We start from the raw sequence: 24696 nt of genomic DNA on the forward strand, positions 1-24696 counted from the left end.
GTGAACGGGAGCAGATTCGTAGGTATAAATCCGAGCTCGGGCGGAGAGTTCCATAGGCCTGACAATACATTAAAGAAAAATAATAATAAAATCATAAGTCAAAAACTGTCACTAGTAGGATGTTGATACTCAGCAAAAATATCCTTCATTATAAGAGGTACTCACAAAAAAAAAAATTTAATTTTTTTTTTATCGGGTTTAGGGAAAACTCAGTTAAAGGTCAGATGGAGGAGCGGATGATGGAATTGAATTGATTGGCAGACCTAGACAAAGATAAGTCTGCAACGATTTTGATTTGGTCTAACTTTTAACTTTTTTCATATTATGAGAAAGCCACATAGTGCTTTCGGTGGGGGGTGTTTAGTATTAATCCTTAATACCTACTGCTATACTGATTTACTTGAGGTAGCGAGGCTACTGGCCGGCGACACACAAGCAATGGTCTAAAAAGTAAAACTAACGGTGTCAGTGTCACCGGTGTCAGTGCCACAGTTTTGACAGAATACCGCGTAGATTAGTATGGCAAGCTATGAGGGCACAAGAAATACCAGAATGCTACATCTGTCTGGTAAAAGATATGTACGACCGCATCAGTACACAAGTGAGAAGTATGGCTGGAGTTAGTAAGCCATTTGAGGTCAAAGTTGGAGTGCATCAAGGCTCGGCACTAAGTCCACTCCTATTCAACCTGTCAATGGACTACCTCACCAAGCACGTCCAATCAGCTCTCCCATGGTGTTTATTATATGCTGACGATATAGTTATAGCCGATAAATGCGGAAAGAACCTGCAGAACACCTTGCAGGACTGGAAACAAGCGCTAGAGAATAATGGCCTCCGCATTAGCAGAAACAAAACAGAGTACCTGCATTGCAAATTCCAAGATGGACCATCATCTGATATAGCCATTTCAATTGGCGGACAGCCATTACCGAAAGTACATCAATTTAAGTACCTGGGATCGATGCTAAGCTCTAATGCCAACATCGATGCGGACGCTACCCATAGAACAAATGCAGCCTGGCTAAAATGGAGAACCCTTACAGGTGTGTTGTGTGATGCCAAAATGCCGATTCGGCTGAAGGGCAAAGTCTACAAAACGGCAGTAAGACCAGCCATGATGTATGGTAGCGAGTGTTGGGCCGTCAAAAAGCAGCATGAACAAAAGATGCACACGACTGAAATGAGAATGCTAAGGTGGGCAGCCGGAGTAACAAGATTGGACAGAGTGCGGAATGAATATATCCGAGGTTCTTTTAAAGTTGCTCCCATAGTGGATAAGATGGTGGAAAGTCGTATGCGATGGTACGGCCATGTAATGCGACGGGACGAAAACAACGCTGTAAAGAAGGCCCTGGCTATCCCGGATAAAAAGAGAGGTAGAGGGCGACCGCCCGCCACGTGGTGGACAACCGTTGCTAACGATTTAGAACGAGCTCAACTGGACAAGCAGACAACCCAAGACCGACTGTCTTGGCGCCGTAAAACGAGGAGGGCCGACCCCAAATAAAGGGATAAGGCACGGCAGAAGAAGAAGAAGAACGGTGTCAGTGTCACCATAACATCGCGACAGAAAGGATATCTGAATTCGCAAAATATACCATAAAACAGTGCCTTGAAATAACGAGGAAGCCAGCAGCGAGCAATCCACCCGCCGAGGCCTCTGCCAGCTGCAGACCACAAAATCCCGGTAAGCCCTTCTACAATCTGGTAAAGCAGTATAGTGTAGCGAAGGAACTAACTTAAAAAACTACAGTCCACTGGCTTTACGCCACACGTACATACCGTAATGTAACAAATTATTTTCAATATTATGTTTTGTTTCTTCCAAATATCTATTAAATAATTAACTGATTGTTGTTGAAAACCTGTTCAAGGACGCTGAATTAATATCTACTATTCCACGTCCTTGAACAGGTTTAAAACATCAATCATTTTCTTTTTCTACCAGATATGGTTCAGTCAAATTAATTTCTTCTACCTTTCTTAGCTAAACTCTAGTTCTACCTAAATTAGCCAGACTCTAAAACCAGTACAGGCAGCAGCAGATATAGATAAGCAGAATAACATGTTCAAAATGATCGACACAGACCTTATTATCTTGACATTCCCGTGTCATCATTTTGATTACTAGGCCCCGTAGCTATTTCTGCTGCTGACTGTACAATCCAGTAAATTTTAGTGAAACTTTTATATTTTTATTCAGTCTAGCGTATGCTTTATGTTTATTTATTACTATCGACCCGCCCCGGCCTCGCGCGGGTTAACAAATCGCTTAATAATCCTATAAACTTTTGTATAGGATTTTGCTTTGTTCGTCATTCCCGCAGCTCGACTTTCGGCCTCGCCCAAAATTACTGGGGGTGGAGCATGCTTGGACATTCGAGATAAAGCTCCGGGCCTGACGACCCTCCGCGGGGTCGGCCTTCAGCCTCCTTCGGGCTCGCCTAACCTACTTGGAAATTTGAATTTGGCCTGTGTCCGCCGCCATTTTGGATTTTTCCAATTTTTTTTTTCACATAGTAATCTTGGGCCTCCAAGCTCGCCGCATGCCAAATCTCAGCGCACTCGGACCAACATGAAAAAAATTAAAAAAAAAAGTCGCCCTGTGTGAATTTTTTTTAAATGCAGTTTGTTTTGTCTTGGGGCCCTCTATGACATTTGGTCGAGCACCCCCCACCCATCTCGCACCGTTTAAAAGTTGCCATACAAAATTAAAATGACCATTATTTCCGCCATCTTGGATTTTTTCCAAAAAATTTTTTTCATAGGAATTTAGGGGCCTCTATCTTCCGCCATGCCAAATCTCAGCGCGCTCGGACCAACTTGAAAAAAAATAAAAAAAGTCGGCCATTTTGAAAAAAATTAAATGTATTTTGTTTTGTCTTGGGGCCCTCTATGACATTTGGTCGAGCACCCCCCACCCATCTCGCACCGTAATATGAATACTTTTTGAGATATTGGGGAAATTAAAGATCTCTACTTTTCCCCCTTTTTTTTGCTTATAACTTTTGATATTTTGTGTGTGCTACTACACGCTTCGAATACATTTTTCTAGGCATTATGACGAATCTAATGAGGTATCACACGTATTTTTAGGAGTATTATCTCTATTTTTCACCGTGTTCAGTTTCTCGAACAAGACTAATACAACCAAGCACAAGATGAACTGCCTGTAGGCACTTGGAACTCTCAATTATATTTAATTCATGTCGACCGTGGTCAAATATTAAAATTAGTGATATGTATTTAGTTCTTAAATAATTGTATTGCGATATGCCTATTATGGTATTTTTTTCAATTAATTCAATTTGACATTTTATATTTATATAAATTTATGATTATGATGATGAATTTGCACGTTTGACGGGCCTGGCACGTTGCATGCGATCCAAAGCCGGGCGCCTTCGGCATCCTCATACTAAAAGCGTAACACTATACATATATTGTAACATCCCCATACTGTGTCAATCCAAATAAATAATTTCTGATTTTCAAAGGAGTCAAAGAGCACGAAGGAATATAATCATTTTGCAGATCGGACGTAGGTATATCAGTAAAGGTGAAATACTGTAAATATATCATACTTACATACTCACAATTATATTATCTAGGAATATAATATTATTTACCTACATTGAAATTGGTTGCTGACCTAGTGAAAATACTGAAATATTTTAACTGTTGATGTAGTAAAGCTAGGCGCTTTCAACCACCTCGTAAAGTATTAGATGCTTCTGTTATCAGAAAGTGTGTTTTTATAGCACTTAGTGACTTTTTCTTACGTTTCATATGCTTTGTTTCCCATTGTTTGTAAATGGTAAAATCACGTGACCGCGCGGAACACACTGACACAGGTCCGTCCTCTACAAGCGCTGCCGCGCGACTGAAGAGGGCGTAAGTGCGTTCGCGAGTGATTGCGCTTGCGGATTTAGTAGGTATTGAAACATATAAATTATTTTAATGATGTTACCGAGACAAAGTGATCCAAAACGTCTAGATTATCTTATTACCTATACATTTGTGTAAAAAACAAGTCAAAAAAGTTTGTATTGTAGATATGGTTTGGATTTATTGTTAAAAAAAGGCGTAACTTTGGAATTTTTTTCTATCGAGCAAAGTTTATCTAATCATGTTTTTGAGATCCAAAACGTATCTGCCAGATCCTTAAGTATAAGATATATTTTTTTCACGATTTTAAAACATTGTTTCTTATATTTCTAATGGATTCAAAAAACTGGTTCGCTTAGCTCCTACGGAAAAAGCACGCCTTAAACAAAACGAAGGGTCGAAATAAGTTTTGATGACTTGCGGAAAAAACTGGGTGTCTCATTGACGCGTGACTCATGAATTCGAGCCAATCTTGCAGTCTAATGTAACTAGTTGCGACCAATCGCGCGCGTGATGCGAACTCATCAACCAATCGCGTTCTGACGTAAGACTGGCTATTGGCTCGAATTCGTATGTGGCACACCGCTGTCCTGGCTCCATTCTTAGGGGTCATCCATTAATTACGTCACACGTTTAGGGGGAGGGAGGGGGTCAAGAAAATGTGACATATTGTGACATGGGGGAGGGGGGAGACACAAACTTTGTGATGTCACTTTAACTTCATCAGTAACCGAAAATTGATTTAAATTATTTAGTTCGCTGTACATTTAAATAACAAGTTTTTAAAACGAAAATAGTTTTTAATCGTTTAATTTTCTTTCCTAAGCAGTTTTGGGTTATAAAATTACTAATATGTATATCGTCAAAAATATTTTGATAAAATATTAATAATACTTAGGTACTTACTTAATTCGATTTGGCGATTTCGTAGAAAAAATGTGACGTCACACTAGGAGGGGAGGGGTTCACCAAATGTGACCAAGTGTGACAAGGGGGGGGGGGGGGAGGGGTCAAAAAACCTAGAAATTGGTGTGACGTAATTAATGGATGACCCCTTATTGCCCGTAAGGCCCGTCCTTAAATATATCGCTGGCCCAATATTACAGGGTTCTATGTTTCCCTTTTATTGACCTGAAATTTGAACATTTTCATAGTGATATGTGAATGGGGTGTGTCTTCTGTTACCTCCTTCTCAATCAGCAGTTGCAGTATGTTGAGCACTAGCGGCTGCAGCGAAGGTTGCAGTGTAAGCGCCTGCAGCACTGTCCGCATGAGCAGCACCGGTATGTCGGGCTCTTCGATCAGCTGCTGCAGCACTATTGCTAGCACCTGCCCGTAAGGCCCGTCCTTAGATATATGTTAATAGGGTGTCTTTTGTTACCTCCTTCTCAATCAGCAGTTGCAGTATGTTGAGCACGAGCGGCTGCAGCGAAGGGTGCAGTGTGAGCGCCTGCAGCACTGTCCGCATGAGCAGCACCGGTATGTCGGGCTCTTCGATTAGTTGCTGTAGTACTATTGCTAGCACCTGAAACAATTTGAGATTATTATTTTTATACCACGTCGGGGGCAAACTAATCCTTGTTTTTATATCCGAGTTAGTATTAACATGACAGTGCAAATAATTCAATTACTGCGGTTTGTCGAACCGATCTGTCATATTAGTACAAAATTGGTACAAAAGTAATATATGTATATTGTATATGCCAATCTAACAGTTAGGGTCGGTTGCACCAAACTGAAAGAGTTCGCTAAATTTTTATGTATGGAAAGTTTCATAGTAAAGCGCCGGGGCGTGCCGGCTGACGTTGATCAGTCTGTCAAATGTGGTTGGTGCAACTGGCCCTTAGTCTTGACAGGGCATTAGCGAAGGTCTCCGTTTTAGCTTGGCCAAAAAAGTCTTCGTATATCCAGATGTTCTCCTCTCTACAGGCCGATTCTCGTAAAATTTTGTTAGCAGGTTCAGGTAGAATTGCAGGTTCATCAAAATAGTTTATTTTTGTCAATTCAGTTTTAGGAATGGCGGAGCCAAGTGGATTCGCGAGGTCTACAGCTCACAGAGCCACTATAGTACCTAGTATCTGGGATAAGAAATATATATTAAAAAACCGGGCAAGTGCGAGTCGGACTCGGGCACGAAGGGTTCCGTACCATAATGCAAAAAAAACAAAAAAAAAACGGTCACCCATCCAAGTACTGACCACTCCCGACGTTGCTTAACTTTGGTCAAAAATCACGTTTGTTGTATGGGAGCCCCATTTAAATCTTTATTTTATTCTGTTTTTAGTATTTGTTGTTATAGCGGCAACAGAAATATATCATCTGTGAAAATTTCAACTGTCTAGCTATCACGGTTCGTGAGATACAGCCTGGTGACAGACGGACGGACGGACGGACAGCGAAGTCTTAGTAATAGGGTCCCGTTTTGCCCTTTGGGTACGGAACCCTAAAAATGAGCTTAGCTACATGCATTGCGTGCGTGCGTGCGTTATGCTAGATGAGATGACATTACCTCCTGTGTGAACACTTGCTTCTCCGCGAAGCACAGCGCGGTGGCTTTGATGATGTACTTGAGGTCCACCACCCCGGGGTCGATCAGGTGTAGAGCTATCAGCAACTCCGCGGGTGAGACTGTAACAATACCTATTTCGTTAGTATTTTCCGTAAAATTCAACTTAATATTTCGTCGGGTGACAAGCAAAAGTCACTAAGTACTATCAAAAAATTAAAGTAACAATGCACTTTATTACACTTGTGAAACGGTTTATTGTCCAATAATTTCAATGATGTTAGTTAGTGACTTTTGCTTGGCACCCGACGATTTTTTTTATAGAATCTGCCGGTAGAGGAATATAATTTTTTTGTGTCTTCGTTCGGCTTGTAAAAAATATGTTTAGGGTAATATAACACAATACGACGTGTAGAGTACAGGTGATTAATCTGCAACCTGTATTCTTCCATTTTAGTGTATTTAACGCTAAGTTTAAACTCTTTCTGATTAATATGAAATCGCAGTAAAATATTATTTTATGAAAATTTCGCTGGTAAACCGTAACACTTTTACTTACAAATATAATAAGCTGAAAACAACAGTATTCAATATCAAACCGTGTATTTTTTAACAATTTTTAAATATTTAAAATATCTCAAATAAATATTTGTACTGTACTATGTATAGTCGGCTAGGGTCAAAAATATCGATGTGGCCTAAGTGTCACAAAATATGTAGGTGTCGCAAAACAGATCGTTAACTGACCGAGCGTTAGGTCTCCGTTTCAGCCTAGACAAAAATGCTTTCGTATGTCTGGATTTTGTGAGCACGTTCGATCATTAAATAGAATTTAATTGTTGATTCAGCTTTCGGATCTTTGTCAAAATGGCGGAGCCATACATTTATACAGTTTTAAGTTATGCTCGCGAGGTCTACAGCTCACAGAGTCAGTTTAAATAGCTCTCTTTTGACTGACATTAATACCTGGATTTACCCAGTAAAATAAAGAAACTCACATACATACAAACATGAACGCTGAAAACAATACACTCTTTTTGTTTGGGCAGTCGTGTAGTAAGATTCAATTACCTGGTAAAACTTCCTCGTTAGGGTTCTGCAGTCCCAGCAACTTGTTAAACACCTCTTTCACAACCATCGGATTCAGCTTTATTAACTTTGGCAACGCAGCTATAATCTATGGACAAACATAAAATATGTGTAGTGCATTGACATAGATATCTAGGGACTGGCTTTACGGGCAATAATAATGAGGCATGACAGGGGCCTACAGCGGTGTGAAACCGCTACAATGCGATTGGTTGATGAGTTTGCATCACGCGCGCGATTGGTTGACGAGTTCGAACTACGCGCGCTATTGGTCGCAACTAGTTGCGTTAGAATGCACAATTGGCTGGCATTCGTGAGTAACACCGCTGAACTAGTACCTTTTTTAGTGCCCCATTAGCCCGTCCTTAGATATTATTTGGTATGCTATTTGAAGTCTTTGGAGGAATGTGAAACTATGATTTGCTAGCAAAAAAGAAGTTGTGCTCCCAGCGTAATTTGCGAAAAACTAATAATTTCGGTCATTTTTCAGTTTTTTTAAATAACTACAAGGGAGTATGTCATATTAACTTGCTTTGAAATGTTTGCAAGTGCATTAAATTTGGAACAATTTAAGCCTACCTGCAGTGCCGTATGTCAATCAGTTCTTGAGATATGACGCTTCAAAATGTTTTTTTTTACTAATGACATTTTGAGTTTTGCTCATGTTTTTTTGTGTTGCTCATCCAACTATGGGCACACAGTTATGCCATATGTCATAAGATAAATTGTAATAAATAATGTTATAGCAAATTTAATTAACTTTCATTTAAGTGCAACAAAGGGTCAGTACGTAAGTCCTATAGTTCTCTTATTATCGTAAAAAAAATTGCTATAACGGGGAAGGCAACAATTGCCAGCTGTCTTTATTTTACATCGTGCGTTGTCGTCGTTTGTATTATCTCAAACCAAACTTCTCAGTAAATAAGAACAAAAAACTATACTCATTCTTATCTTTTAGGTGCTAGTAGGTAGGTAGGTAGTGGGTTTGGGTTCAGTGTAAGACAAAACTATGATCCTTTCTGTCTATGTTTGAAATGAGACAGTCGTTTGTAATTGTAGCCAACACTAACCTCCTTCTTGGAGAGCCCGTTGAGCACTGGTATGAGGAAACGCACGTCGGACACGCGCGTCGCGTACAGCGCGCGCACGCGCGATACCAGCTCCTGTGTGGGCGGGCCTGCGAATAAATACATCGTTATAGTATGAAATTATGAATCACCTGAGATGATTTTTTGGCCTCAAATCACAGACAAAACATCCTCCAGACTGAGCATAGTCGCGCTACCCCCTCTGCCACGGATACGGTAATTTTACTCCATGTTCGAATCGAAAGTGTTTTTGTGTGACGTCCGTGTCTTTGAACAGATCAATCACGGCACGGGACTTCGCTCACCTCGTCCCGCGAACCCCCGCATTTTTGGCATCGGTTGCATGAAATAATTGCTTTAATCTCGGTCTAGAGGATTCCTAGTCTATGCTCCAAATTTTAATAGCTCGTCTACACTATCGGCGATGATGACTGGCGGTTACGAATTACGATAGTGTAGAGGGCATATTCGGCAGTCTCTCATCTCCGCCAGTCATCGTCTATCATCGCCTGCGACTCGTGACTTGTCGGTTTTTTGGGCATCAAAGGGAATCGCCGGGTGGTTGCGTCGTACAGGCGATCATGTGGATGCTTACACGATGATCTTGGCGATGATAGATGATAATACTACGAACGATAATCGCGGATAATGTAGAGGAGGCATAAGCTGGTTAAAAGCCGGCGGCTCCAAGGAAAACGTCACGGCTGACGGCGGTGATGTGTATCGTATATTAGTGCAACATGTAGGCGGCGAACTTACATTTCTCAGTGAATATATGCAGCAGCCTGGTGAGCAGCGTGTCGGCGCCGCGCGGGCAGTCGTCGAGCAGCGCGAGGAAGGCGCGGCGGCGCGCGGAGGCGGCGGCGGCGCGCGCGGGCGCCTCTGCTGGGCGTGCTATAGGTCGTCAACTTACATTTCTCAGTGAATATATGCAGCAGCCTGGTGAGCAGCGTGTCGGCGCCGCGCGGGCAGTCGTCGAGCAGCGCGAGGAAGGCGCGGCGGCGCGCGGAGGCGGCGGCGGCGCGCGCGGGCGCCTCTGCTGGGCGTGCTATAGGTCGTCAACTTACATTTCTCAGTGAATATATGCAGCAGCCTGGTGAGCAGCGTGTCGGCGCCGCGCGGGCAGTCGTCGAGCAGCGCGAGGAAGGCGCGGCGGCGCGCGGAGGCGGCGGCGGCGCGCGCGGGCGCCTCTGCTGGGCGTGCTATAGGTCGTCAACTTACATTTCTCAGTGAATATATGCAGCAGCCTGGTGAGCAGCGTGTCGGCGCCGCGCGGGCAGTCGTCGAGCAGCGCGAGGAAGGCGCGGCGGCGCGCGGAGGCGGCGGCGGCGCGCGCGGGCGCCTCTGCTGGGCGTGCTATAGGTCGTCAACTTACATTTCTCAGTGAATATATGCAGCAGCCTGGTGAGCAGCGTGTCGGCGCCGCGCGGGCAGTCGTCGAGCAGCGCGAGGAAGGCGCGGCGGCGCGCGGAGGCGGCGGCGGCGCGCGCGGGCGCCTCTGCTGGGCGTGCTATAGGTCGTCAACTTACATTTCTCAGTGAATATATGCAGCAGCCTGGTGAGCAGCGTGTCGGCGCCGCGCGGGCAGTCGTCGAGCAGCGCGAGGAAGGCGCGGCGGCGCGCGGAGGCGGCGGCGGCGCGCGCGGGCGCCTCTGCTGGGCGTGCTATAGGTCGTCAACTTACATTTCTCAGTGAATATATGCAGCAGCCTGGTGAGCAGCGTGTCGGCGCCGCGCGGGCAGTCGTCGAGCAGCGCGAGGAAGGCGCGGCGGCGCGCGGAGGCGGCGGCGGCGCGCGCGGGCGCCTCTGCTGGGCGTGCTATAGGTCGTGAACTTACATTTCTCAGTGAATATATGCAGCAGCCTGGTGAGCAGCGTGTCGGCGCCGCGCGGGCAGTCGTCGAGCAGCGCGAGGAAGGCGCGGCGGCGCGCGGAGGCGGCGGCGGCGCGCGCGGGCGCCTCTGCTGGGCGTGCTATAGGTCGTCAACTTACATTTCTCAGTGAATATATGCAGCAGCCTGGTGAGCAGCGTGTCGGCGCCGCGCGGGCAGTCGTCGAGCAGCGCGAGGAAGGCGCGGCGGCGCGCGGAGGCGGCGGCGGCGCGCGCGGGCGCCTCTGCTGGGCGTGCTATAGGTCGTCAACTTACATTTCTCAGTGAATATATGCAGCAGCCTGGTGAGCAGCGTGTCGGCGCCGCGCGGGCAGTCGTCGAGCAGCGCGAGGAAGGCGCGGCGGCGCGCGGAGGCGGCGGCGGCGCGCGCGGGCGCCTCTGCTGGGCGTGCTATAGGTCGTCAACTTACATTTCTCAGTGAATATATGCAGCAGCCTGGTGAGCAGCGTGTCGGCGCCGCGCGGGCAGTCGTCGAGCAGCGCGAGGAAGGCGCGGCGGCGCGCGGAGGCGGCGGCGGCGCGCGCGGGCGCCTCTGCTGGGCGTGCTATAGGTCGTGAACTTACATTTCTCAGTGAATATATGCAGCAGCCTGGTGAGCAGCGTGTCGGCGCCGCGCGGGCAGTCGTCGAGCAGCGCGAGGAAGGCGCGGCGGCGCGCGGAGGCGGCGGCGGCGCGCGCGGGCGCCTCTGCTGGGCGTGCTATAGGTCGTCAACTTACATTTCTCAGTGAATATATGCAGCAGCCTGGTGAGCAGCGTGTCGGCGCCGCGCGGGCAGTCGTCGAGCAGCGCGAGGAAGGCGCGGCGGCGCGCGGAGGCGGCGGCGGCGCGCGCGGGCGCCTCTGCTGGGCGTGCTATAGGTCGTCAACTTACATTTCTCAGTGAATATATGCAGCAGCCTGGTGAGCAGCGTGTCGGCGCCGCGCGGGCAGTCGTCGAGCAGCGCGAGGAAGGCGCGGCGGCGCGCGGAGGCGGCGGCGGCGCGCGCGGGCGCCTCGGCGGCGCGCAGCACGGCGCGCTTGCCCTCCGCCGGCGCGCCGCCGTACACGCGCCCCACCTCGATCATCAGCTCTGCGGACCGAACACACAGTTAACACCGTGTGACGTTTATCTATGGATCGAGTATTCAATCAAATGGAACGGATGAGACGTCTCGCGATCACTGACAATTTGCGCTTTCGTAATTAAATTGTCTAACCTCTAGCCACCCATACGTCAAACCTTGCCAAGCAATAGCAGATTGTTAACCAAGGGTGGAAAGTAAACCATTTCACCCGAGATATTTTCGAGGGTGAGATGGTTACTTTTACCCGAGTTAAACACTCTACTTTTCATTTCGACTATGAGGAAAGTCAAACACGAGAAATGTAGGTTTATTATTAGTAAGTAACTTTCTTTATTAACAGACCACATAACTATAAGTCACTCGAATCACTTGAAAATGTAAACGGCGCCAATTTCAGTCATGCGGAAGCTTTTAACTGAATAATATGGCATAATAATATATGGCTGTTAGCCGTTGCTCGAAGTAAAAATTAAAAAAGAAAATACTTTCCACCCGGTTATCAGCCTATGAAAGGTGAACTTTCCGAACAGGAGAGATGAAAAATTAAATTTTATTTTGTCAACACGAAGTTCAAATTAGAATGGAACAGGAGACCTTTATATAGGTCTCTGGGCGGCTAAAGGTTAAATTGGATCTCGCACACCGAGAGCGGCGAGCACTATATACACGTGCAAAGTGCTGTTTCGCTCAATCGCACCTCCAAGCGACCCGCTCATCCGCACCGCAGGGTGATAACCACTTAATTTGGAAAGAAAGCTCACAACACAAGCTTTCTAAGTGACGACATCAATCGAGTTAAATTTTTTTCTCTAAAATGTCCGACAAAATAGACTTTCTTATTTACCTGCACCACATTTGATTCATCTGCTAACATCATATTAATATAAACATACTCTCAAACTTATCCACTTAAATATTACGTAATCAGCAAATACCTCCTTTCCCGCTTTCATACTAAAGTACTAATTCCGATCCCTGATCTACCCCATCAAACTTCAAAACTCAAGGTCACGCCTAATGCATAAAATTGCTCTTAACACTCACCCTCATTATCCATAAACAGCGCCATAGCCAAGTTAAGGCACATCTTGTACAGGTCGTCTGTCCACGTGGGTCGTACCCCGTGTCGGGCCTGATCGCCCGCGAACTCGCTAGGCGGGTGCGGCATCGCGATGAACCCGAGATACAGACGCGCGTGTTTTTCGACCACTTTTTTAACCGCTTCCGTGCTGCTGGAGTAGATTTTGAGGGTAGCATTGAGTGCTTGGTCACGGATTTCTTCGTTTTGACTCACTGGGAAAGACAGTGCAACTATTAGTAAGTCGCCGGTACAAAAAAATAAGGTTAACTGTATGGAGTGGCATAAGATAAGATCAGCTCAATGATACTCTAACATTTATCTGAAATTACTTAAGTATATATGTAAATCTTAGCAAAATTTAAATAAAAAAAAGCAGTGTATGTAATACTATTGATTGAAAACTACTACGTACTTTAAAAGTCAAATTAGTAGATGAAAACAAATGTATCGCTTAACTTTAAACTCGGGTAAATCCAATCGACCCTTTCAGCAAATATCTACCCTATTACCTTTTCTTAATGCCAAAATCGCATAATCTGACAGATGGATTTAACCAGAGTTTGAAGTTAAGCGACTCAAATACCTAACATTACTTACTGACATTACAGACGAGGGCAGCCACGTATTTATGCGCCCAGGGCGCCCTGTACAAACACAGCTCCTCCAAGATCTCCAGCGCCAGCACAGGCACGGTGTTCTCCGCCACCAGGTGCTTCAGGTAGTCCACCGACTCCTCGGTCACCAGCGGGGCCTCCAAGTATATCTTCCTCAGCAACATATCTTTCGCGCCTTCAACGACCGGCTCGACGCGCTCACAAACCTGCGTTATCAACGCACACAGCAACTGATTGTAATTCTGATCGTGTTTCTCGTGCATCTTCGGCTGTAATGTCACAGGGTGCCGGCTAAATCCCTGCATGAAGGCGTATTCCTCGTACAACCATGACAGAGCTAAGTCGATACGGTTGGATGGGTCTTCTAGAATGTAATTGAGCACTAGATCGCGTATTTCTGGAGTGTAGCTGGAAGCGAAGATTGTTATTAACTTTCCGCGTATAGTCGACGCTCCGCCTATCGCGGCTTCCTTCTCTGCGTTGAGGATCCTGGTGACCGCTTGTAGAATTAACCTCTCCTTAATTTCCTTTGGTATCGGCCGAGTGATCTCTTGCAGTTTAAGTAGCTTCACCTTCTGTTTTAGCTTAGGAACTGTGGGCGTCTGCGGAGGTATCGCCTTTTCTTTTTCCTTGTTCTTCCGTTCTTCTTCTTTGAGGAAATCTTGCCTAGTTTCTTCCATGATCTTCTCTGCTTCTCTGTCGGCGTTAGTAGACTGTTGTAGTTTGGCTACTGCTTGCTTGAGTGTGATCTTTTCTTCATCATCTCTTAATAAGGGGATTTTAATGGTTTCAGAGACAGGTGGTACGGGCGCCGGGACGGGGACGGGGACTGGGGCGGGTGCAGGTGCAGATTCGTCCTTGATCAGACTATGTATCATTTTAGCGAGAGATCTCTTCTGAACTTTGCTGCCTGCATTTGGTATGGGCTTGTACAAAGTTACAAAACTACTAGGCATTTCACTTGGTAGATTATTAAGTAGCGTAGCCGTCACAAGTTTGACTACATTATCTGCATTATCGAGCCCTTCAAATAACGTGTCTTCAGTAACGGTTGGTTGTTTAGATAAACTAGTTTGGCTGTCATCGTCATAATTGAATTCACTTCGGCTGTTACTGTCGCTGCCTTGACTGTTGCTCTGAGGCGAATCAATTCTTATTCTCTTGGTAGGGATGTCCGCGGTTTTAATTTCTCCCAATCGCTTGTTCCTTCTCTCTTTAGGAACCGCTTTGTTAATCTCTTGCTGGGTCATTCCGATGTCTATTAAAAGCTGGGTTAACTGAGGTAACATATCATTTGACGATGGATGTTTTATTAGATTAACTAGCAGCATCTTGAGATGTTTCCTAACAGAGTTGACTTGCGACTGCGACAGGGTCGGAGGCAGCGTCGTGTGCAGGTCACCGAGAGCTTGCACGACTCGCGGCATGTATTTTGGTCGGAACTTGGATATGAGACACAGAGTCGTCATGCAAGCCATTAGGTTGACGCTAGAGATGTGTTGGGAATTGTGGAACTTTAACAACAGTGTGAAGATATGTCTGAAATAGAAACATATGTATTACTTATATGAATAATGAATATGTACCATCTTGTTGTGTCAATACATCAAAATAAATCGAAACGTAAAAGTGGAATTGTCCGACCTTAATCACAGGCACAAAAGCATAACATAGGAATTTTAGGTACGTATATTAAAGTACAACACCATCTATAGTTTGTATCTTTAGGTATTTAAATAAAAGTGAACAAACAATTTTTACATTTTCGGGTAGTTATAATATTAATTGGTTAACCAAACAAATACAAAACAGGCCAGATCTGCTATTGAACGATATGACTTTAACATTTGAGGGTAGATTTTGTTTCATCATCTCAGCCATAAGACGTCCACTACTGAACATAGGCCTCCCCCTTATGGGGGGTGAATGCCATAATCGCCACGCTTGGCAGGCGGGTTGGCGATCGCAGTCGATTACACCGAATTTGAGGGACGCTGCTGCCCGTCCACCGGTGGTCTTGTACGTAGTTTAAGGACATACCCGGGTCCGGGTCGGGAGATTTTGTTTACTTTCATTTAAATACCTAAAGATTAAACATGTGTAAGTAATGTTCATAATATCACCAATGAAATATCTCTCGAGCGCGTGAATATGGCATAACGTATCACTCCAAAAAATCAACCATTACTTCAAACATCATTCATTACGCGAGCACGAACGAACGACTCGTAATAGACTCAATTGTGGAATCGAGTCTATTACGCGCGCTATGGACATAGACTGATGCGCCGATATGAATGGTCAGTTCAACTATATACACAGTGCGCATAATGTATAATGCCACTTGTGATATATTATATTATTATTATATGTAAATGCACAGGCAGCTTAAAGCTGATACGTGCACATCAATGTCCACTTGTGTTTTGTAGTCTACGAAAGTGTTCATCAAGTTTGTTTTTAAAAGATATATGGTTTGTTTTTAGGCGATAGACGCATGTTTGCTCGCCTACTAAAGATACAGAGTATATGTTAAAAGTACTCACTCTGACTCCTCTTCCAAAGCCCTCCTCTTGATAAAAGTCAGGCTGTCGGGCAGGCTGTCCAGACTGAACTCCCCTTCAGCAGGCTCTCCAGCCGTTTGCAGCAGAACCACCTCCTCCAGGAACTTGATGGAGTGGGTACGGATACCCTCGTTGTCACTGTCTATCATGTTTAGGACTAGGAGCTGGAGCAACAATACACAATATTACCTATTATTACCTATTTTATTTATAATTATGTAGGTACAAAGTATACATATAAATTCAAGTTCTCTTAGCACATTCAATGCCGAAAACCCGACTAGTGGGTATTTTATGATTTCGTTCCCAGGCTAAACGACCCGATAGTCGGGATCGTGGTACTGTGGCCTGGCGCGGACATCTTGTTTGGCTGGGTGGCAATGAATGTGTTAACAGACTCTCTTAATCTCATCATTATTACAGAAAGTGAAAATTTATTAGTGGCGGCGCATCCAAAATTTATATTCGTAGTCAAAGTTAATATTGCGTTCCTACCTTAACAAGGTTTAGGAAAAGTTCTTGGAAGTGTGAAAAATAGTGTCAGTGGCAATCGAGTTTTATGGGTGTTCCGCTATTCAAATCTATCCACAATTTTCAGTATATCCAACTTCCATATCATTACAGATCTTAATAAATAAATAAAAATTTTGATGAAAAGATAACCACAATGGCTATTTCTTGGTATAACTGCTACCCATACTACCAATGGACACTTTTATGGACGCGCCGCCACTGATACCTGTTGCCCTTATGAAAATGCCTCACCTTGAGAGCAGAAAGCTGTTCCCACACATGCTCCTTATCAGTATATGGCGCGTCACTCTCACAGAGCCACATCAAAGAGTTCCGGTACACAATACTGGCTGCCTGGATGGCTCGCTTCTGCACTGCAATTACTGTGTCTATGATTGATATTCGCAGCTTCCCTACTATGGTGGGGAGGTGTTCAGGTTGGATCTTGCTAGAAAAAAAAAATACTTTGTTGAGCTAGTCAGATTTTTTTTCTACTGAGTTGTTTAAATTTAAGATTCATATGGAATAGGCCAGGGAGTGTCACTCTCACAGAGCCACATCAAAAAGTTCCGGTACACAATACTGGCCGCCTGGATAGCTCGCTTCTGTACTGCGATTACTGTGTCAATGATTGATATTCGCAGCTTCCCTACTATGGTGGGGAGGTGTTCAGGTTGGATCTTGCTAGAAAAAAAAATACTTTGTTGAGCTAGCTAGTCAGATTTTTTTTTCTACGGAGTTGTTTAAATTTTAAGATTCATATGGAATAGTCTCACAACCGGTCTGGCCTGGTGGGTAGTGCCCCTGCCTGTGAAGCCAATGGTCCTGGGTTCGAATCCCAGTAAGGAATGCAATGTAGCCCGAGGCATTATACATAAACTCTGAACTACAATACAAGCAGATACTTACCTCATTTTTGCATCGTTATCTATCTGTCTATTCTATGAAATACTTTTAATTAACACGAAGAGCCTAATAGGGTATTTGACTCAGTCAGTTTGAGTCAATCAGTTTCTCTTTATTTTGCTACTATGGAATTTATATGAAAGTAGGGATTGCAATCCGGTCCGGCGGATCCGGTAATCCGGCCGGATCCGGCACTTATTAGAAGCTACCGGATCCGGTTAAAATCACCGGATCCGGACCGGATCCGGGAAAATAGAAAAAAAGACCGCACGCAGCACCCACTGCGCGTTTTAGGTGACATAAAGGCGACGGATAGAAGAAAGAAGTTAAACAGAATAAAGAACGAATGAAAAAATCTAAATTTAGTAAAATAAGAAGATATTTAATATGACGATGATTGAGAACAGAAGAGGATTTCCTCCTCTTTCATGTTGGTGGCATGACTCAGCACGATACGACGGTTACTTAAATAATTAGAAGTAAAAATTAAAGGATAGAGATGTCATGGAAGGCATTTGGAACGACCGGTCTGGCCTAGTGGGTAGTGACCCTGCCTATGAAGCCGATGGTCCTGGGTTTGAATACCGGTAAGGGCATTTATTTGTGTGATGAACACAGATATTTGTTCCTGAGTTATGGGTGTTTTTTATGTATATTTATAAGCATATATTTATCAATATACTATACGTATATATATCGTCGCCTAGTAGTACTACCTAAAGCTAGCTAGTACCCATATTACAAGCTTTACTTGGTTTGGGGCTACGAGTAGGTCGATCTGTATAAGATTGTCCCTAAATATTTATTCATGAATTATTTATGTATTTATTTGTGATTTAGGCTATAAAACTATTTTCACTGATAAAAAATGAAAGCAAGATAATATTGGAGCGCATTTCATACAATTTTGGTTAAAAGTAAAATAGCTTGTTACTAGAATGGATGTCAGCGTTACAAATACATAATTCCATCAAAGAACAGTTACGAAAACTTGTCCTTTCAAGGAGTTCCATTTGCCATCCCATAAATATCCCATTAACAGGAATCTAATAATTTTAGGCTGCTATTTAACTGATCACCAGATTTAATAAAATTTAATACCAAAAAAATCTATTTTACCACCCTAAAATAATGAATGATCACCAAAATTATAACACCATTTTAATGTGAAATGATTACCAATTTTATTACATTTTACTATCCTTTTAAAGGAAATGACACCAAACTAATCATTATTAACCCAAAAATAGTAAATGATTACCAAATTACAAACCCCATTTTAATGTGAAATGATAACCAAATTTTTACATCTTGCTATCCTATTAAAGAAAATGACAGCAAAATAATCATTGTAAACCCAAAAATAGTAAATGACCACCAAAATTTGAACTCCATTTTAATGTAAAATGATAACCAAATTTTTAAATCTTGCTATCCTATTAAAGCAAATGACTCCAAAATAATCACTGTAAACCCAAAAATAGTAAATGACCACCATAATTGTAACCACATTTTAATTAAAAATATTTAATATATCGTTATCCTATTAAATTAATTAATCCACTTCGTCACCTTTTTCTAGTAGCATTTTATTTCTGTAACATTCGCAGTTCTAACCTAACCTAACCCACTTTTCTAGTAGCATTTCGTTTCTGTAAGGGCCGCAGTTCAAAAAGAGGGGAAATGCGTTACGCATACCACCCGGACCGGGGACGGGCCGGGATGGTTATGTGGGACTCCCTGTTGTGGGCTAATGAGACCCCAGGTTTACCCACTAAAACCCCTCTGTTTGCCGCCTCAAGGCTATAAGGCGGGGCACGGGAAACGACCGAGACCATGCTTCCGAAACCCCGCCAGCGGCTGTCCGATCTTTGGACTCGACTTCGGAGGAAGTATTCCTCTGTCACTTTAAAAGTGCACCATTAAGTCGGCGTACTGGCCATCCCAGGGACCCTCGTGTAGGCGACAGGCGTCCCCGAGCCTGCCGCCCACGGGTACCCTTAAGGGGGAAGTCGACGGTCGTACGCCAAACGCCTCCGTCCTACGCGCTTGCGACGCATCGGTTGGGAGGCTGGATCTTCTTCCCTTTCTCTTTCCGCGGTCTCTTTCCTAGATATTACATCTTCGCAGAAAGAGACCACCGCTTTCCATGATCTCTCGCTGTCTGCCATAGTTTTCACCACGGCAGGCAGGGAGAGGTCGCGCCCTACTACAGCCACGAGTGTGGCCCGCTGTTCTGTCCAAGCTGGGCATACAGCCAGCGTATGTTGTGCCGTGTCTTCGGCAGCACCGCACTCGTGGCATATCGGCGTCGGTTCTCGGCCCAATCTGTTGCACAGATATCGTCCGAAACATCCGTGTCCTGAGAGGACCTGCGTCACTCGGAATGTTATAGGGCCATGGTCCCGGTCAAGCCATTGTTTTAGGACCGGACGTATTGCCTCTATAGTTAGGTGACCAGCAATCGGATGCGCCAGTCTCTCCTCCCAAATGTCCACCATTTCCAGCCGAATTGCTTCGCGCCGTCCATCAATTTCTCTTGGTGCTGGTGCCTCATCCCTCTCATGCATATCCTCGCGCCAGCGGTAAACAGCTGCGAGGGCTCTTGCATCGAGGTCCCAGGGCAAGGATCCCGCTAAAGCACACGCAGCATCCGTAGATATGGTACGGTATCCCCGGATTACCCGCAGCGCCATTGCTCTTTGCGCTTTTCTCAGCTGGGTAGCGTTTTGCCTTCCAATGGCGTCAGCCCAGACGGGTGCGCCATATAACGCCATGGAGCGAACGACTCCCGTGTACAAACGGCGGCATGAAGCCTTGGGCCCTCCCAAGTTCGGGAGTATACGCCCCAGGGCCGCCGCTGTACTGAGCAGTTTTGGAGCCAAGTGTTCGAAATGGGCCCGAAAGTTCCATTTGCTGTCAAGTATGACGCCCAGGTAGCGCAAGGTCGGCTTGACAGCAATCGGGACCCCGCCTACTATGATTTGGGCTCCTACCGGAGGACCTCTACGGTGGCCATAAAAACAAATGGCCTCGGATTTCTGTAGGCCGACTTCCAGGCCCAACCGCCTTATTCGGTTGACAACGTGGGCTACACCCGCAGTTGCCAGAATGGCCGCATCTCGGAAACTGGGCCCGCGGGCCGTCACCAACGTATCATCGGCATAACAAAATACGTCAACTCCAGGAAGGTTTGCCCCCCGCAGGACACAGTCGTAGCCGACATTCCAAAGTAGCGGGCCCAAAACCGATCCTTGAGGGACACCGCACTCCATCCTTTTCTGTCCCCAATTTCGCTGCCCAGGCCAGGTCACAAATCGCTCACTTAAATAGGCCCTGATGATATGGGCCAGGTGAGGAGGAGCCCTGTGGTAGCGCAAAGCTTCATTTACAGTTTCCCAGGGCATGGTGTTGAAGGCGTTGGCTATGTCTAAAGACACAGCCAAGACGACCTCGCCCCGAGAAATCGACTCCTGTGCAAGCCTTTTCACTTGCAGAATCGCGTCCACTGTAGAACGGCCGCTCCTGAAGCCGTATTGATTTTCGGCCAGGTCTGGACCAACCTCTCTTAGATGCTTGATGAGGCGGGATGCTATGATGCGCTCGAATAGCTTCCCCACCTCATCAAGCAAAACAATCGGCCGGTACGCTGAAGGCGAATCAGACGGACGACCCTCTTTCTTTAGCAGGACCAGTTTTCCCGATTTCCATGCTACTGGGAAGCGGCCCTGCTCCAGGCATGCCGTGAAGAGACGGATAAGACGCGGCTCCAGTTCTTTCAACGCGAGAGCCCAAGCGCGGCCAGGGACTCCATCTGGGCCGGGGGCAGTGTTCTTGGCTCGCATCTTAATCACTGCTACGCCAAACTCAACCGTTGTTACAGGTGGCACTTCAGCTTCCTCCACTTCGTCTGCTCGTAGTGGTGCCATTGCTGGCGGCCTGTTATTTCTTCCCCTAGGGAACAATGCCGAGACAACGTCGCTGACAAACTCTGGTTCTAGCGTTTGGGTGAGCGGGGGGCCCCAGGAGCGCAATTTGTTCCTTATGAGCTTGTATGGCCGGCCCCACGGGTCCACATTCAAGGTGTCCAGGAATGCTTCTCTCGCAGCGTCCATGGCATTTCCTATGGCGGCTCTTAGGGACTTCTTTGCCTCCTTATACAAGGCGTAAAGGTTCCTTTCTGCGTCTTCGTCTGTTCGTCGGCGCCTCTGCCTTGTGTACCGACGCCGCGCGGCTGTACAGTCCTTGCGCATTTGTGCAAGCTCTGCAGTCCACCAGTACACCTTTCGTTTTTGTGGTGGAGGCTTGGCTCTGGGCATCGCCGTATCGCATATTAGTGTCATGGCATCCCGGAACCAGGAAGCTTCCGTCTCCACCACTACTTCACCTTCCGGTGAAGGAAGCCACGCCTGCACAATAGCCGCCTCTAAAAGAAGGTCTCGATCCATTTTACCGAGAGAGAGCCCATCTTGGACCTCCGCCGCCAATCGGTAGCCTGCAATTTTGGCCAGTTTGAACTGATGGCGATGTGGAGACGTCGTAACGAATGTACAGGTGATCGGACAACGTCTCCACATCTTCCAGTACCCTCCAATCATGGACACAGCGTGCCAGGGCGGCATTAGTGAAAGACAGATCCACTATTGATCCGCCTTGTTGCCGCACGCACGTGTTAGCGACTCCCTGGTTGGCTAGAGTCAGCCCTGACGCAAGTGCCCACTCTCCAACGACCTCACCGCGCACGTCCGTCGCCGGCGAACCCCACGCAGTGGACTTCGCGTTAAAATCTCCAGCGACGACCACTGACCCCCGGCCATAAAGCTGGCTGACTCGGGCGCCTACCTCCGCCAGGAACCGTTCGAATTCAGCCAAACAGCGATTCGGAGAGAAGTAGATGCCGACAAAAGTGACACGTTCATAATTTGCCGACACATAACCTTTCCCCCGGACAACGTTTTCGAATGTGCCTCCTCTTGCCATCAATGCGACAACTCCGTCTATGTCAGACACCCAATCGCTTCGCGGTGGGACTGAGTACGGCTCAGCCACAACTGCCACATTAATACTCCACCGAGCCAGGGATTGTAAAAGCAGATCTTGAGCCCTGGCGCAGTGATTAAGGTTAGTTTGCAACACCTTAATTGTCATTAATTGTCGGTCGTTACAATGTCCATCTCAGCTTCTTCCACCGCACCGGTGGAAGGGATAACAGCCTGGGAGGGGGCCCGGGGGCCATCGCCAGCGCGTTTTGCAGTTCAAACCTAACCTAACCCACTTTTCTAGTAGCATTTCTTTTCTGCAAGGGTCGCAGTTCAAACCTAACCTAACCCACTTTTCTAGTAGCATTTCGTTTCTGTAAAGGTCACAGTTCAAACCTAACCTAACCCACTTTTCTAGTAACATTTCTTTTCTGTAAGGGTTGCAGTTCAAACCTAACCTAACCCACTTTTCTAGTAGCATTTCTTTTCTGCAAGGGTCGCAGTTCAAACCTAACCTAACCCACTTTTCTAGTAGCATTTCGTTTCTGTAAAGGTCGCAGTTCAAACCTAACCTAACCCACTTTTCTAGTAGCATTTCGTATCTGTATGGGTAGCAGTTGAAACTTAACCTAACCTACCTTTCTAGTATCATTTCGTTTCTGTAAGGGTCGCAGTGCTAACCTAACCTAACCCACTTAACTGATAGCAATTTAACTTACTTTTTTAGCAGCATAACGAAATGCTACTAGAAAAGTAGATTAGGATCAGGTATGCGGTGCGGGCTACGGGGGGTTGAGCGGGAGGGGCTAGTAATTTTGGCATCAGTTTACTTTATTTGGTAATATGTATACATTTTTTGGTAATCATAGTGGTTTATTTAGGTGAAAATATCGCATTAATTTGGTCTTCAAGATTTGGTGATCATTAATGATTTTTGGTGATCATTCAATATATTTGGTATTTGAATACAATTTGAAGTGCAGTCGTAATTAAAATGGTGGTACTTTTGTATTTTTAGGGCTTATTTTTTTGGTGTTCAGTATTTTTTTTTGGTAAGCATGATTTTTTTATTTAGGGTACCAAAGTATTTTTTGGTGGTCATTATATTTGTAGCCATAATTTTATTGTAAACGTAAGCAGAATGTGCATGATTGAATATAATAAAAATAATAAATGACTTCGATTTCAAATTTTTATTTTGAGATTGACTATGTGACACTTTTTAATACATAGTTTTATTGATTAAAAGTTATTTCTTATTAACTTCAAATTGTTCTTTTATGAATAAATTTGTAAAAATACCCTTTATTTCTCATATAACGCATAAAACTTGAAAAATATGTCATTTAATTAACTTTAATATCCTTATACCTAACCGGCTCCGGTCCGGCCGGATCCGGCCGGATTGAGCCCAAAATCCGGCCGGATCCGGCCGGATTGAAAATCAATCCGGTTTGCAATCCCTATATGAAAGGGAGGTATTCCATCTGTCCAATATCTTTGTCCTATTTGTATTGCTTTTCAAATTTTGCTTAATGAGAGAGTGAGACGCAATGACATTGAACAGGTGGAATACCACCCAAACACTAGCATGTGAGGTCACAAACAAATTACCTACCTACTCTTTATAGTTTTATACGGGTTTTAAATTAGAAATTGTCTAAAAATAACTGCTGTCTACGTTTCCCTATTAATCTTCTGGTACATTATTACATGCACGATGTAAAACAATTTATTTCACGGTCAAATACCCAATTGAATTGAGCTGATAAGAATGCTAGTCTCCCTCACCTTACTTCCTCTATGAAAGTTACAACTTGCTTTTTTACTTCAGTGTTTTTGTCATTGATGTAGCTTAGAATGTTTTCCATGTACACGGGAATCATTTCAGGTAGCTGGTGCACTAGAACCTCTATAATCTTCCTTAAGAGATCCGTTTTCTTCTTGCCATCTGACATGCCAGCATCGTTTATCCATTGTATAAGCTGAAAAAGGAACGGGGAATAATAAAACATGGTATATTAAACAATTTGTGTATTCGCAACAAACAATTCCACACAAAAACAATGGAATACAAGTGAAAAGTGAGAAGCGAGGTCTTGAACCGGTGAAAACGAACCTGGTTTTGTGCGGTTAATTTTGCGTTTTGATTAAATTTAGACATTTTGGCTGTGTTTGCGCCTTCTATGTTTAGGAAAACAATTTCATTGCATAAATGCAAGCATATTTTTGCAATAATTATACAATTTTAAGTACGAGGTACGCTAGCGGTGTAACAACGTTTCATTTATAACTTTACAATTAAGTGAAGAAACTTGGAGTGAGAAAAAGTACTGACGTTTCCCATAAGTTACTGTAAGAGAAAAAGAGATAAAACATATTAGTTGATCCACTTCTAATTTAGTCGGGTAATAAGATCATTTTTGACGTACAGTGTTGCAGTGTTGCTACTACAAAATTTTGCATGGGTGCGTTTAAGAAAACAAAATGCCGTATAAAGGCCAGTCCAGA

At 44.9% G+C, this 24696-nt stretch overlaps 1 protein-coding gene across 1 annotated transcript in view; it reads right to left on the bottom strand.

The window, feature by feature from the left end:
• Positions 1 to 24491, bottom strand: part of LOC134671334 (symplekin) — a 30153-nt gene extending 5662 nt beyond the window's left edge. Inside the window, exons 1-11 of the mRNA XM_063529161.1 lie at positions 24305 to 24491; positions 23977 to 24170; positions 16553 to 16748; positions 15770 to 15951; positions 13207 to 14762; positions 12573 to 12821; positions 11336 to 11533; positions 8557 to 8663; positions 7469 to 7574; positions 6401 to 6519; positions 5273 to 5416 (exon numbers count right to left, since the gene is read on the bottom strand). Of these exons, the coding sequence (XP_063385231.1) occupies positions 5273 to 5416; positions 6401 to 6519; positions 7469 to 7574; positions 8557 to 8663; positions 11336 to 11533; positions 12573 to 12821; positions 13207 to 14762; positions 15770 to 15951; positions 16553 to 16748; positions 23977 to 24170; positions 24305 to 24349 (3096 nt within the window). The 5' untranslated portion in view covers positions 24350 to 24491. The remainder of the gene's footprint in view (positions 1 to 5272; positions 5417 to 6400; positions 6520 to 7468; positions 7575 to 8556; positions 8664 to 11335; positions 11534 to 12572; positions 12822 to 13206; positions 14763 to 15769; positions 15952 to 16552; positions 16749 to 23976; positions 24171 to 24304) is intronic.
• Positions 24492 to 24696: the final 205 nt, after the last annotated feature.

The sequence above is a fragment of the Cydia fagiglandana genome, chromosome 15 (genome assembly GCF_963556715.1).
Source record: "Cydia fagiglandana chromosome 15, ilCydFagi1.1, whole genome shotgun sequence".
Lineage (NCBI taxonomy): Eukaryota > Metazoa > Arthropoda > Insecta > Lepidoptera > Tortricidae > Cydia > Cydia fagiglandana.